The sequence below is a fragment of the Elgaria multicarinata genome, chromosome 2 (assembly GCF_023053635.1).
Source record: "Elgaria multicarinata webbii isolate HBS135686 ecotype San Diego chromosome 2, rElgMul1.1.pri, whole genome shotgun sequence".
Taxonomy (NCBI): Eukaryota; Metazoa; Chordata; class Lepidosauria; order Squamata; family Anguidae; genus Elgaria; species Elgaria multicarinata.
The window spans coordinates 2,188,488-2,203,577 of record NC_086172.1 but is presented as its reverse complement, the minus strand read 5'-3'; the positions used below and the strand labels follow the sequence as shown (position 1 = coordinate 2,203,577).

Sequence of the window (15,090 nt, the reverse complement as noted above, 5' to 3'; positions counted from 1 at the left end):
GTCAACCTCAGATTTTTTTAATGATTAAAAGTCTTAATAAAATAAGGAATATCAGGAAATATCCATGGGCCCATTGGCATCATGGGCTCCACAAGGGGGACCCCCGTGCCAAACTTAAGTTGGATTTTCTCATTCAGACACATGTTAAATCTTAGTGTATTATTGGAATTCATTAGAAGTAAATACTTTGCACATGCATTTTTATTTGTGCATTTGCACATAAATGTTTGTGATTTCTAATGTGGTACGTATTTGGAAAGCTGCATTCAGAAGGTCCCTCTCAGATAGTTGATCTTTGCTGTCTTTCTTCTATAGTTGCTTCTTTGTGTGCAATTTCATTCCAGTCCTCCAGAATGAGGACCAGAGGTTTGCCTATCATAGACAATGAATGGAGGAATGTCTGTCTTTTGTCATTAGGTGACACTGTTATTGTCTTTGGTAGTTTTGAAGTACTAGTGACTCCTAGGGACAAAACACACCATTAGAACCCTAATCACAGTGAAGAAAGCACATTCATGTGCTTGATTTGGAGAGAGTGCCCTTTCACTAGCAGCCGCAGAAATCTGAATGCAGACCTATGTAGCCTGTTACCTAGGGTGACCATATGAAAAGGAGGACAGGGCTCCTGTATCTTTAACAGTTGTATTGAAAAGGGAATTTCAGCAGGTGTTATTTGTATATATGAAGAACCTGATGAAATTCCCTCTTCATCACCACAGTTAAAGTTGCAGGAGCTATACTAGAGTGAGCAGATTTAAAAGAGGGCAGGGCACCTGCAGCTTTAACTGGCGTGATGAAGAGGAAATTTCACCAAGTTCTCCATATAAACAAATGACACCAGCTGAAATTCCCTTTTCAATACAACTGTTAAGGATACAGGAACCCTGTCCTCCTTTTCATATGGTCCTACTGTTACAGAAAGCAGCTACAGTATAAGATCCTGGTAATAGTAATATTTTCATTGTGGTGCTTGCTGCTGACTCAGATACATTACAACTTCCATTGTACGTAAGTAATAACTTTAGAAGCAAAACATATAGCAGTCTTGTGTCATTAACTTGCTTGTTCTGTAAAGCATACACCATATCATTTAACTGCTTATCATATGAGCAGTTGCTCTAATCACAAATTAAACTACACTTTGCTCTTGCCTAATTCTTGTTTTTATCTTCATATCTACTGTGTAGCCATTACCTACTAATCCGTCTGGATCTAAACTAACCCACGTGCCTGGTGTAACCAAATCAGAAATGGCAACAGAGATAGCAAAGGCAGAAACTGAAAGCAAACAGAAAGGTATGGTTATTTTGTATCTACTTTCAGTTTATTTGTGAACTTCAACACAAAATTATCCAAACAGAAATAGAACTTTCTGGGTTTAATTTTTTAAGGCCACATAAAAGCATCCTGCTTTTTCTTAAATACTCCCGCAGATTCTAATAGTGTGGACTGGTTCAGTCCTGCTTGATGATGAAGAGAGGCTTCCTGGTCTCCTTGTCCTTATATTTCTCTGCCTCATAGTAACAATGTTCCCCAACCTCTACAGCCCTAGGGTGCCCACTTCTACCTGTCTACCATGCACCCACCCTTGGGTGCTGCTTCTCCCAACTTCCAGTTCCTCTTGCTCCTCTGTTCTTTAGCACGGTGCCTCTTCCATCTTTCCTTTCCTCAGGACTCTTATTTCTTAGCCTGATGCCATATTATTCCCCTGTCTTTTAGCTACCCATCTTTTTGGGCGCCATCCTCCATAATTCTCATATCTTCTTTCACTTGCTTTTTTACGTATTAACATAAATAACATAATTGTGAGATTTATATCACACACTTCTAATGCACTTGCATTACTCGGACTCTCTTACAAAAATCAAAATGCCTCAGTGACATGGAAGCCAAACAATATAACTTCCAAGGGTAACTTCTGAGACCCATGTTTGTTTCTCCCAAGCGGCACCTCCTCCCCTTCTCCTTCAGCCTTGTGCAAGTTCCCCTGCTGCCTCAGATGGGAAAGTGTCCATGCCACTGCTACGTGACCCCCACCTCCTTTCCACTGTGGCATTGTGGTGGGTCACGCCCTATACTCCCTATTCCATTGCCACCACATTGCTTGCCACTGCTGGTCCATCCTCTGTTTCACTCTGAGGATCCCCTTAGAGGGCAAGTGGCTGCTCTAGAGAACCCTGCTGGCTACAGGAAACAAAGCCCTATGAAGAGAGACTGAAACAACTGGGCATGTTTAGCCTGGAGAAGAGAAGATTGAGGGGAGACATGAGAGCACTCTTCAAATACTTAAAAGGTTGTCACACAGAGGAGGGCCAGGATATCTTCACGATCCTCCCAGAGTGCAGGACACGGAATAATGGACTCAAGTTAAAGGAAGCCAGATTCCAGCTGGACATCAGGAAAAACTTCCTGACTGTTAGAGCAGTGCAACAATGGAATCAGTTACCTAGGGAGGTTGTGGGCTCTCCCACACTAGAGGCATTCAAGAGGTAGCTGGACAACCATCTGTCACGTATGCTTTAGGGTGGATTCCTGCATTGAGCAGGAGGTTGGACTTGATGGCCTTGTAGGCCCCTTCCAACTCTGCTATTCTATGATTCTATGCTCTCACACTGGTGGGGGCTCTCCAGAGCACCCAGTAGTGTTGCCAGGTGGGTGGCGGTGGGTGGGAGTATGCAATTCATCAATCCTTCCACTCTCCTGCCTGAGGCAAGGCATCACTGTGCCGCATGGCAGGTCCTGGGTAAGGATTCTCCCCCCCACCCCTGGAAAATATCCTTTCATTTCCTATTAGACTTTGTACAGTTGGCCATTGTATTGCTGACACCTTTTCCCTTGGTAGTAAGAATGTTTGTGAACATGCCATAGCATTACAGCAGCTCCACCCATTTGGCAGTGGTGGAGAGAAGCTTACGAGTGATAGCATTTTTTACCAACTTAAAAAAATTGTGGCTATGAATTCCCATGATACAGGTTTGTATGCTCTTAATCTCTTTCTTCCCCCCATCAGCTCAGCTCTGCATTCTCCTGTCTCTCTTCAGAGCTTGGGACTTCAGCAAAACCTTTGAGCTTGCTGCTCTTACTTGCTCCTCCTCCTCTGCTACCAACTGGCCTTATCTCAACTGCTCGTAAATCCTTGCCTCCCTCCCCGCCCCCAACCTGACAAATCCTGTCTTGCTTAAAACCCCTCTGGACAGAGTGTACCTTATATTTGGTATAGTTCCCAATACCCAGTTGCTAACTAAATGTTAATAAACATTTAACTAAATGTTTAACTAAATGTTAAATGTTAATGTATGCCAAATACTGCATTATTACATGTAAAGTACTTTACATTAAATCAATGTAAATTAAATGTATTTCAGTAGGTATGTTGTTTACTTACCTGTCTTTTAAATGGCCTATTGAGCTTTCAACACTTGCATTCCTAAAACAGTTAGGAATGTACTGGATATGTCTAATACTCATATTGCTTCCTTTCAGCTAAGGAATATTGCAAGACCTTGTATGCCTATGAAGGTACCAATAAGGATGAACTTAGTTTTAAAGAAGGTGATATTATTCAAATAGTAAGTAAGGTAAGAAATAGTCCATGTCTAAATTAGAATGCCTCTTTCTGTTACATCCAGGCATATCAAAACGAAACATGTCAGAATTAAAATGTTCAACATGGTGTTCAGTAAAGCTAAATTTAGAATGGTTAACTAATAGGAAATAACAAATGTATGTCCTTAGTTGACATGTTTTATAGGATACCTGTAAGTGAGAAGTATGTCTGCATGGGAGCTTTCTTACATTTAACCCTTAGAATATGTTTGGAGTTGTTCAGACATAAAAAAGTAGTTTCATTAGGGAGCTATTTCCCCGGTCCTCTCTTGCAAGCGCATGCAATGCACATGCACTCGTAGAGGATGAATGAGAGAAGTCTGGCATAACTTCTACTGAAGTTCCAGTGCTGATCAGAGGAGGTTTTTGTACAGTTAATCACACTTCAGTATTTGAGAAAGAAATGGCCAAGTATTATGAACTACACGTAACACTGTTAATGCTTTAGCATGGAATTAAATAGGATGGGAGCCACACCAGAATGGTATCAAGAGCCATGACATCCCCATGACATCTGAAGAGCATCGCTGCTATTTTACAGGCTAAGATGCTAGCGTAAATGCTTATGAATAGGGTACCATTCAAGACTAGACTTGTCCTGGTTTGCTTGTTTTTCCTGATTTGATTGCATCAGTTAGCTGCAAGAACTTACACTTAATGTGTTTGTTTTTTGGGGGTACTGAAATTGCGCTTGTTCTCTGAAATAAATGTTCAGCAAAAACAAAAACACACACACTTTGTTCTAGGATACTGGAGAGGAAGGATGGTGGAAAGGTGAACTTAATGGTAAAGAAGGAGTTTTTCCAGACAACTTTGCAGTTCAGATTCCTGAATCTGATAAAGATTTCCCAGTGAGTTCTTTCTTTAAACTCTGGTATAATTACTTATGTGTTCTAGAACCTGATAAAGATACAGTGCCAGCTCGTTAAATTCTTTATTCTGACGTTTGTCCTGGGGAACACTTGCTCAGTGCCTTAGTGCTATTGGGCCTGTGCTGTCTAGTAGGATTTCCATTTTGTCCCCTGTGCTGTTTAACACTTGCATTAACTCACTGGGGGAGATTGAGAACTGGAGTACATTTTCATCAGTATGCTGTTGATGCCACACAACAGCTCTCTTATTTCAGGCCAGGGAAGCCATGGAGATCCTGAAATCAGTGGTGCTGGATGTGAGTTAAAAAAGCTGAGCTTCAATCCAGAGAAGACACAAATTATCTTAGTTTGTAGGACTGCTGCTCTAGTGATTGTGGTGCAGCCTGTTTGTGATAGCGTTGAAGCCCATTTAAAAAATCAGGTTCACTACTACTACTACTACTACTACTATTATTATTATTATTATTATTATTATTATTATTATTATTATTATTTAGTTATAGCAACAACAATGTACTTGGTGCTGTACAAAATATACAAATAAAACAGTGATACCCTGCCTAGAGGCTTACAATCTAAAATCACATTAAAACATGTGAAGGGGTTCACAAAGCAGGAATAAGAGATTAATCATAGTAATAAGAACAGTAAATCAAGCTAAAATACCAAAAGCTATTGAAAACAAATGAGTTTTCAAATGCGTTTTAAAAACTACAATGGATTAGATTTTAGTGTGCTCTTGAATTCTCAGGTGGATGCTGTGGCCAGGAGTAGTTTTGCTCAGCTTAGACTGGTATACCAACTCCACCTGCTTCTCAAGAAGTTTGACTTAGCCACAGTCATCTATGGCTTGCTACATTTAGATTGGACTGTTGTAAAACGTTCTGCATGGGTTTGCCTTCAAAGACTATCTAAAAACATCAAGCTTGTACAAAATGCTTTTGTGAATGTGCTCACTATTACCTTTTAAAACCCTAATTCCCTTAAGACAAGGATACACCCAACACAGGGATGGGGAAAGTGTGGTCCTTTAGATGTGCTCTTCAACATTTTTATTAATGATTTGGATGAGGAGGTGCAGGGAACGCTGATCAAATTTGCAGATGACACAAAATTGGGTGGGATAGCTAATACCCTGGAAGACAGAAACAAATTTCAAAGTGATCTTGATAGACTGGAGTGCTGGGCTGAAAACAACAGAATGAAATTTAATAGAGATAAATGCCAAGTTCTACATTTAGGAAATAGAAACCAAATGCACAGTTACAAGGTGGGGGATACTTGGTTCAGCAATACTACAAACGAGAAGGATCTTGGAATTGTTGTAGATTGCAAGCTGAATATGAGCCAACAGTGCGATATGGCTGCAAGAAAGGCCAATGCTATTTTGGGCTGCATTCATAGAAGTATAGCTTCCAAATCACGTGAGGTACTGGTTCCTCTCTATTCAGCCCTGGTTAGGCCTCATCTAGAGTATTGCGTCCAGTTCTGGGCTCCACAATTCAAGAAGGACGCAGACAAACTGGAGCGTGTTCAGAGGGGGGCAACCAGGATGATCAGGGGTCTGGAAACAAAGCCCTATGAAGAGAGACTGAAAGAACTGGGCATGTTTAGCCTGGAGAAGGGAAGATGGAGGGGAGACATGATAGCACTCTTCAAATACTTAAAAGGTTGTCACACAGAGGAGGGCCAGGATCTCTTCTCGATCCTCCCAGAGTGCAGGACATGGAATAATGGACTCAAGTTAAAGGAAGCCAGATTCCAGCTGGACATCAGGAAAAACTTCCTGACTGTTAGAGCAGTGCGACAATGGAATCAGTTACCTAGGGAGGTTGTGGGCTCTCCCACACTAGAGGCCTTCAAGAGGGAGCTGGGCAACCATCTGTCAGGGATGCTTTAGAGTGGATTCCTTCATTGAGCAGGCGGTTGGACTCGATGGCCTTGTAGGCCCCTTCCAACTCTGCTATTCTATGATTCTATGTTGTTGGACCTCAAGTCCCATCATCCATCACCATCAGCTATGCTGGCTAGGGCTGATAAGAGTTGCAGTCCAACAACATCTGGAATCCAACAACATTCCCCACCCGTGACCTAAAGGACTGCCTCCTTCCACATGAGCCTGCATGTCAATTACAAAGCCCTTGTGTTGTAGCACCTTGCCCTGTGGAACTCCTTGCCCTGGGAGATTGGTTTTAGCCCCTGCTGGTGGTGTTTCATTGCTGGCTTTTATTCCAGCATGTTTCTAGTCTGTCTTTTGCTTGAATTTATTTCTATTGCGTTCATCTTGTTGATTTGTTTTTTTCTGCTGCTTTCTATGTATTATCATTGTTTATGGTTTGATTTGTTTTACTATTGATAAAACACATTTATGAGTTAGAACTACATTTCAGTTGGAAAAGTGGGCTATAAATTCCCTAATTATAGGGATCTGAACAAGATGCCAGCTGAAGGGATTGCAGTGCATTCTTTCCACTGCCTCTGGGGCTGTTCTCTATCGGATGAGTTTTTAGAGCTAAAAAGTGGACATGTTTGCCTCTGCAAATGCTCCCTTCGGATAGGAAGTCTTCCAAAGAATTTCCTGACCATAATGACTTGTGATAATTAGCTCGTCCTCGAGTTTCATTCTAATTAATATTGCTGATAATATATCCCAAAGGATGACTGCCCTCTTGTCCTTCTTCAGAGAAAATGGATATTTCATACTTACAAATCCCTTCCTTGAGGAAGGCAGGAGGACAGTCTCCCACCCCATCAAGGACTGGTACTGGCTCATACTTTTGAATGGAAGGTATATGTGGGCCAGGTAGGTTGGATGCAGTCTCTTCCCTCTCGTGTGGAACCATGTTTTCCCTATTGGTACGCATCCCAGCTGATGGGTACTGGTTTATTTTTTCTAGAACATCCTGCCATTATTCATAATTTCCAGGGTTCTTGCAGTTTTTTCAGCCCAATTTGGGACCCAGCCAGAGAGGAGTCATTCCCTATCTAGTGCAAAGGAGACATCCATTATGGGTTAACTCTTTCCACTGCACAGGACAGGCAAGGAACATGTGCCCTGGCTTTTTGCTCCCTCCAACCAGCCTTTTTCTTGCCTTAGCCTGGGACAAAGCTTGTGTTTCTCTCTCTTCCACAACTCTCCTTAGGACTCATTATTCATTTATTTCTCTAGCTTGTCTTACCTCCTTCCAGATTTCTTGAGTTTCCTTCTTTGAACAATCTTTTCCTTTCCCATTTGTTTTCTTCTTTAAAGAAGTGAAAGAAAGCTTTCCTTTTCTTTCTCCTTCCTCTTTTTCCTTTCACCTCAAGATGGCATCATTGATGGCATCAACACATCAAAGTTGCCAGGATCAAGGTACTACTCAAAAAACCCCAGCCGTCCTCAAGACAGATTGGTCGCTGGCCACCATTTCTCCAGGGCACAAGGCGTCTTCAGCCTGAGTTATGCTGCCATTACAGCAACAGACCATCGTGCACTGTAGGAACTGGAGGCCAATAGGAGCAGAATCACCAAACTGGAAGATGTAGAATTGCATGTCCTCTCCATATTTCCGCCAGTAAGCAGAACTGATCTGGACATTACTCTTGACACCTTAGCCAGTGCACGTAAGCATTTCTCAGGACCCTTGGAATGGGAAGGAGTTGCAGTCCACCCATCCATTTCCCACCAAGAATTACTTTTGTTTTTCCAAGCTTACGTAGAATCATAGAATAGTAGGGTTGGGAGGGGCCTATAAGGCCATCGATTCCAACCCCCTACTCAATGCAGGAATCCACCCTAAAGCATCCCTGACAGATGGTTGTCCAGCTGCCTCTTGAATGCCTCTAGTGTGGGAGAGACCACAACCTCCCTAGGTAGCTGATTCCATTGTCGCACTGCTCTAACAGTCAGGAAGTTTTTCCTGATGTCCAGCCGGAATCTGGCTTCCTTTAACTTGAGCCCGTTATTCCGTGTCCTGCACTCTGGGAGGATCGAGAAGAGATCCTGGCCCTCCTCTGTGTGACAACCTTTTAAGTATTTGAAGAGTGCTCTCATGTCTCCCCTCCATCTTCCCTTCTCCAGGCTAAACAGGCCCAGTTCTTTCAGTCTCTCTTCATAGGGCTTTGTTTCCAGACCCCTGATCATCCCCATTGCCCTCCTCTGAACACACTCCAGCTTGTCTGTGTCCTTCTTGAATTGTGGAGCCCAGAACTGGACACAATACTCTAGATGAGGCCTAACCAGGGCCGAATAGAGAGGAACCAGTACCTCCCGTGATTTGGAAGCTATACTTCTATTAACGCAGCCCAAAATAGCATTTTCTTGCAGCCGTATCGCACTGTTGGCTCATATTCAGCTTGTGATCTACAACAATTCCAAGATCTTTCTCGTTTGTAGTATTGCTGAGCCAAGTACCCCCCCCCCCATCTTGTAACTGTGCATTTGGTTTCTTTTTCCTAGATGTAGAACTTGGCATTTATCCCTATTAAATTTCATTCTCTTGTTTTCAGCCCAGCACTCCAGCCTATCAAGATCACTTTGAAGTTTGTTTCTGTCTTCCAGGGTATTAGCTATCCCACCCAATTTGGTGTCATCTGCAAATTTGATCAGCGTTCCCTGCACCTCCTCGTCCAAATCATTAATAAAAATGGTGAAGAGCACTGGGCCCAGGACTGAGCCCTGCAGCACCCCACTCGTTGCCTCTCCCCAGTTTGAGAAGGTTCCATTGATAAGTACTCTTTGAGTCCGATTCTGTAGCCAACTGTGGATCCACCTAATAGTTGTTCCATCTAGCCCACTTTTGGCTAGTTTGTTAATCAGAATGTCATGTGGTACTTTGTCAAAAGCTTTGCTGAAGTCAAGATATATGACGTCCACAGCATTCCCACAGTCCACAAGGGAGGTTATCCTATCAAAAAATGAGATCAGATTAGTCTGACAGGATTTGTTTTTGACAAATCCATGTTGGCTTCTAGTAATCACTGCATTGATTTCAAGATGCTTACAGACTGACTTCTTTATAATCTCCAAAAAATTTCCAGGGTTGGATGTCAGACTGACTGGCCTGTAGTTCCCAGGTTCCTCCTTTTTGAAGATAGGGACAACGTTAGCCCTCCTCCAGTCATCCGGCACCTCACCCGTCCCCCATGATTTTGCAAAGATAATAGACAAAGGTTCTGAGAGTTCTTCTGCTAGCTCCTTCCTTACTCTAGGATGCAGTTCTTCAGACCCTAGAGATTTGAATTTATTCAAAGAAATTAGGTGTTCCTTGACCATTTGTTTATCAATCTCAAACTGCAATCCTGCCCCCTCAACTTCTGCTTCACTTTTTCCAGGGGGGTCATAGACCCACTTTTGGGAGAAGACTGAGACAAAGTAGGAATTGAGCACTTCAGCCTTTTCTTTGTCCTCTGTTATCAATTTGCCATCCTCGTTAAGCAATTGAACCACCATTTCTTTCTTCTGTCTTTTACTATTCATGTATCTGAAGAAAACCTTTTTATTGCTTTTAGCATCCCTCGCTAGGCTCTGCTCATTCTCAGCTTTAGCCTTCCTGATGCCATTTCGGCACTTCTGTGCCTCCTATCTGTACTCTTTTTTGTAGCCTGGCCTTCCTTCCACTTTCTATAAGAATCCTTTTTTGTTTTCAGGTCGTCTCTAAGCGTTTTGTGAAGCCACATTGGTTTCTTCTGTTGTGTTCTGTCTTTTTTCCTTGTTGGAATCGTTTGTAATTGTGTCTTTAAAATTTCCTTTTTTAAATACTCCCACCCATCTTGGACTCCTTTTTTCCTTAGGATCACTTGCCATGGGACCTTACTTATCATAGTTCTGTGTTTATTAAGATCAGCTTTCCTAAAATCCAGAGTACGTGTATGGCTACACTCAGCTTGTGCTTCTTTTAAAATCAAGAATTCAAGTATGATGTCGTCACTCCCCCACCCACCCCCGTTCCTGTAACTGCCACTTTATCCACTAAGTCATCTCTATTGGTCAATATCAAGTCAAGGATTGCCAGTCTTCTAGATCCTTCCTCCACTTTCTGTAGGAGAAAGTTATCACCCAAACATGTCAGGAATTTCTTGGAAGGGCCGCTTTTGGCAATATTTGTCTCCCAACAGATATTGTGGTAATTGAAGTCCCCCATCACTACTACATCAGCCTTCCTTGAAACACTGGCAATTTGTTTCTCAAAAGTTTCATCCTTGTCTTCTCCTTGATTGGGTGGTCGGTAGTAGACTCCAATTATCATGTTCTTTTTATTCCTTGCCCCGTTAATTTCAATCCAGATGCTCGCGATGCGGCTCCCAGGCTCATCCACCTGTATTTCTGTGCAGGGATGGGTATTTTTAACATATAGTGCAACTCCACCTCCCTTTCTATTTCTTCTGTTCTTTTTGAACAAGTTACATCCTTCAATTGCTATATTCCAGTCATGGGAGTCATCCCACCAAGTTTCATTTATACCTATCAGGTCGTATTTGCCTTCATGTATTAAGAGTTCAAGTTCGTTCTGTTTGTTTCCCATACTCTGCACATTAGTATATAGACATCGAAGACCATGTGTTTTATAGTCTGGCTTTGTTTCTACATTGTTGCAGACACTATTTTGGGGCACTATTGGAGCTGTTCTCTGTACTGTGGTGCATTGGCCTTCATCCATTGTTGCCTCAAAATTTACATCTCCCACCCCCGTAAGATTCAGTTTAAAGCCCTCCTGATCAAGTTCTTCATGCTGTGGCCAAACACATTCTTTCCAGCCCTTGTGAGGTGCAACCTGTCCCTTGCCAGCAGTTCATCTTCCAAGTAGCGTAGCCCGTGGTCCCGGAATCCAAATCTCTCACGTTGGCACCACCTCTGTAGCCAGTTATTCACCCAGAGTATTTTCCTTTCCATTTCTAATCCTCTTCTAGGACATTTCCTGCTCTGTTCATCAGCACATGCAGTAGGTCTTGGTTGAAGAACTGGAGCACCAGCAAGCCCTTCCTGATGCCTATACACCGCCCTTAGGACAAAGCGTTGGACAATTGCTCCGTTCCCCCGTCATCAGGATCTCTCTCGTTTGAAATTATTACACTGGTTCATCTTGTTGTAGATTGCAAGCTGAATATGAGCCAACAGTGCGATATGGCTGCAAGAAAGGCAAATGCTATTTGGGGCTGCATTCATAGAAGTATAGCTTCCAAATCACGTGAGGTACTGGTTCCTCTCTATTCGGCCCTGGTTAGGCCTCATCTAGAGTATTGTGTCCAGTTCTGGGCTCCACACTTCAAGAAGGACGCAGACAAGCTGGAGCGTGTTCAGAGGAGGGCAAGTAGGATGATCAGGGGTCTGGAAACAAAGCCCTATGAAGAGAGACTGAAAGAACTGGGCATGTTTAGCCTGGAGAAGAGAAGATTGAGGGGAGACATGATAGCACTCTTCAAATACTTAAAAGGTTGTCACACAGAGGAGGGCCAGGATCTCTTCTCGATCCTCCCAGAGTGCAGGACACGGAATAACTTGAATAATCAAGTTAAGGGAAGCCGGATTCCGGCTGGACATTAGGAAAAACGTCCTGACTGTTAGAGCAGTACGACAATGGAATCAGTTACCTAGGGAGGTTGAAGGCCACACTAGAGGCCTTCAAGAGGCAGCTGGACAACCATCTGTCGGGGATGCTTTAGGGTGGATTCCTGCATTGAGCAGGGGGTTGGACTCGATGGCCTTGTAGGCCCCTTCCAACTCTGCTGTTCTATGATTTCTATGATTCTAAGATCACAAAAAGGGCATAAAATTGTCGTGGTGCTGGAGCTTGAGCACCTCAAGGATGCCATGAGCTAAACCATGAAGGGACACCCAAGATGGGAAGGTCATAGTAGAGAGGTCAGACTAAATACGATCCCTGGGGAAGGTAATGCCAACCCACCCCAGTATTCTTGCCGTGAAAACTAAATGGATCAGTACAACCAGAGATATGTCGGTATACTGTCGGAAGATGGGACTCCCAGGTCAAAAGATGGTCAAAATGCTACTGGGGAGGAACAGAGGATAAGTTCAACTAGCCCCAGATTTGATGATGCAGCTAGCTCAAAGCCGAAATGACGGCTAGCGGCAGACGCTGCTGGTGGTGAACGACGAATCCCATGTTCTAAAGATCAACACACCATAGGAACCTGGAATGTAAGATCTATGAGCCAGGGCAAATTGGATGTGGTTATTGGTGAGATGTCAAGATTAAATATAGATATATTGGGTGTCAGTGAACTGAAATGGACTGGAATGGCCACTTCACATCAGATCACCACCAGATCTACTACTGCGGACAAGAGGATCACAGAAGAAATGGAGTAGCCTTCATAATTAATAATAAAGTGGCTAAAGCAGAGCTTGGATACAATCCAAAAAATGATAGAACGATCTCAATTCGAATTCAGGGTAAGCCATTTAACATCACAGTGATCCAAATATATGCCCCAACCACAGATGCTGAAGAAGCAGAAGTAGATCAGTTCTATGAGGATCTGCAGCACCTACTGGATAATACACCAAAAAGAGGTGTTATTTTCATTACCGGAGACTGGAACGCCAAGGTGGGAAGTCAAATGACATCTGGAATTGCAGGTAAGCATGGTCTAGGAGAACAAAATGAAGCGGGACATAGGCTGATAGAATTCTGCCAGGACAACTCACTGTGCATAACAAACACTCTCTTCCAACAACCTAAAAGACGGCTTTATACATGGACTTAACCAGATGGCTGACACCGAAATCAGATTGACTACATCCTTTGCAGCCAAAGGTGGCGGACATCTATACAGATGGTAAAAACAAGACCTGGAGCTGACTGTAGTTCAGATCACAAACTTCTTATTGCACAATTTAGAATCAAACTAAAGAGAATAGGGAAGACCCACAGATCAGTTAGATATGAGCTCACTAATTATTATTATTATTATTATTATTATTATTATTATTATTATTATTTATTTATTTATATAGCACCATCAATGTACATGGTGCTGTACAGAGTAAAACAGTAAATAGCAAGACCCTGCCGCATAGGCTTACATTCTAATATTCCTAATGAATATGCAGTGGAAGTGAAGAATAGATTTAAGGGACTAGATTTAATAAATAAGGTCCCGGAAGAACTATGGACAGAAGTTCGCAACATTGTCCAAGAGGTAGCAATAAAAAACGTCCCAAAGAAAAAGAAAACCAAGAAGGCAAGATGGCTGTCTGCTGAGACACTGGAAGTAGCCCAAGAAAGAAGGAAAGCAAAAGGCAACAGTGATAGGGGGAGATATGCCCAATTAAATGCAAAATTCCAGAGGTTAGCCAGAAGAGATAAGGAATTATTTTTAAACAAGCAATGTGCGGAAGTAGAAGAAGACAATAGAATAGGAAGGACAAGAGACCTCTTCCAGAAAATTAGAAACATCGGAGGTAAATTCCAGGCAAAAATGGGTATGATCAAAAACAAAGATGGCAAGGACCTAACAGAAACAGAAGAGATCAAGAAAAGGTGGCAAGAATATACGGAAGATCTGTATAGGAAGGATAATAATATTGGGGATCGGTCAGATTATTATTATTATTATTATTATTTATTTATATAGCACCATCAATGTACATGGTGCTGTACAGATAACACAGTACATAGCAAGACCCTGCCGCATAGGCTTACAATCTAATAAGTTGTAGTTAACAATAAAGAGGGAAGGAGAATGCAAACAGGCACAGGGAAGTGTAAACAGGCACCGGGTAGGGTAAAGCTAATAGTATAGAGTCAGAACAAACTCAATATTTGAAGGCTATAGGGAAAAGAAAAGTTTTTAGCTGAGTTTTAAAAGCAGTGATTGAGTTTGTAGTTCTCAAGTGTTCTGGAAGAGCGTTCCAGGCGTAAGGGGCAGCAGAAGAAAAAGGACGAAGCCGAGTAAGGGAAGTGGAGGTCCTTGGGCAGGCGAGAAGCATGGCATCAGAGGAGCGGAGAGCCCGGGCGGGGCGATAGTGTGAGATGAGAGAGGAGAGATAGGGAGGAGCTAGACCGTGAAGAGCCTTGAAGGTCAGCAGGAGAAGTTTATATTGGATTCTGGAGTGAATTGGAAGCCAATGAAGAGATTTCAGAAGTGGAGTGACATGGTCAGAGCGGCGGGCCAGGAAGATGATCTTAGCGGCAGAGTGGTGGACAGAGACCAGCGGACTGATGTGAGACGAAGGAAGGCCAGAGAGAAGAAGGTTGCAGTAGTCCAGCCGAGAGATAACCAGTGCGTGAACGAGAGTCTTGGCAGAAGAGACAGACAAAAATGGTCGAATCCTGGCAATATTATATAGGAAGAAACGACAGGATTTAGCTGCAGCCTCGATGTGAGGAGTAAAGGAGAGCGAGGAGTCAAATATAAAGCCAAGACTACGAGCTTCCTTGACCGGAGTAAGCGTGACATCGTTGACAGTAAGAGAGAATGAGAGGTGAGGAGAAGGTTTAGGAGGAAAAACAAGCAATTCAGTCTTTGCCATGTTAAGTTTCAAACGACGATGAAGCAGCCAGGCTGAGATATCTGAAAGACATGCTGAGATACGATCGTGAACATCTGGAGAAAGTTCCGGAGATGAAAGATATAATTGTGTATCATCGGCATACAGGTGATATTGGAG

General features: G+C 42.8%; 1 protein-coding gene across 3 annotated transcripts in view; it reads left to right on the top strand.

The window, feature by feature from the left end:
• The window catches only part of CD2AP (CD2 associated protein), a 125,178-nt gene that overhangs the window by 50,109 nt on the left and 59,979 nt on the right, over positions 1-15,090 (top strand). For 2 of the 3 annotated variants that reach the window (XM_063115910.1, XM_063115912.1), the window contains exons 7-9: positions 1,188-1,296; positions 3,484-3,578; positions 4,353-4,457. In XM_063115910.1, coding sequence (XP_062971980.1) covers positions 1,188-1,296; positions 3,484-3,578; positions 4,353-4,457 — 309 coding nt within the window. The remainder of the gene's footprint in view (positions 1-1,187; positions 1,297-3,483; positions 3,579-4,352; positions 4,458-15,090) is intronic. The other variant, XM_063115913.1, reaches the window with a different exon arrangement.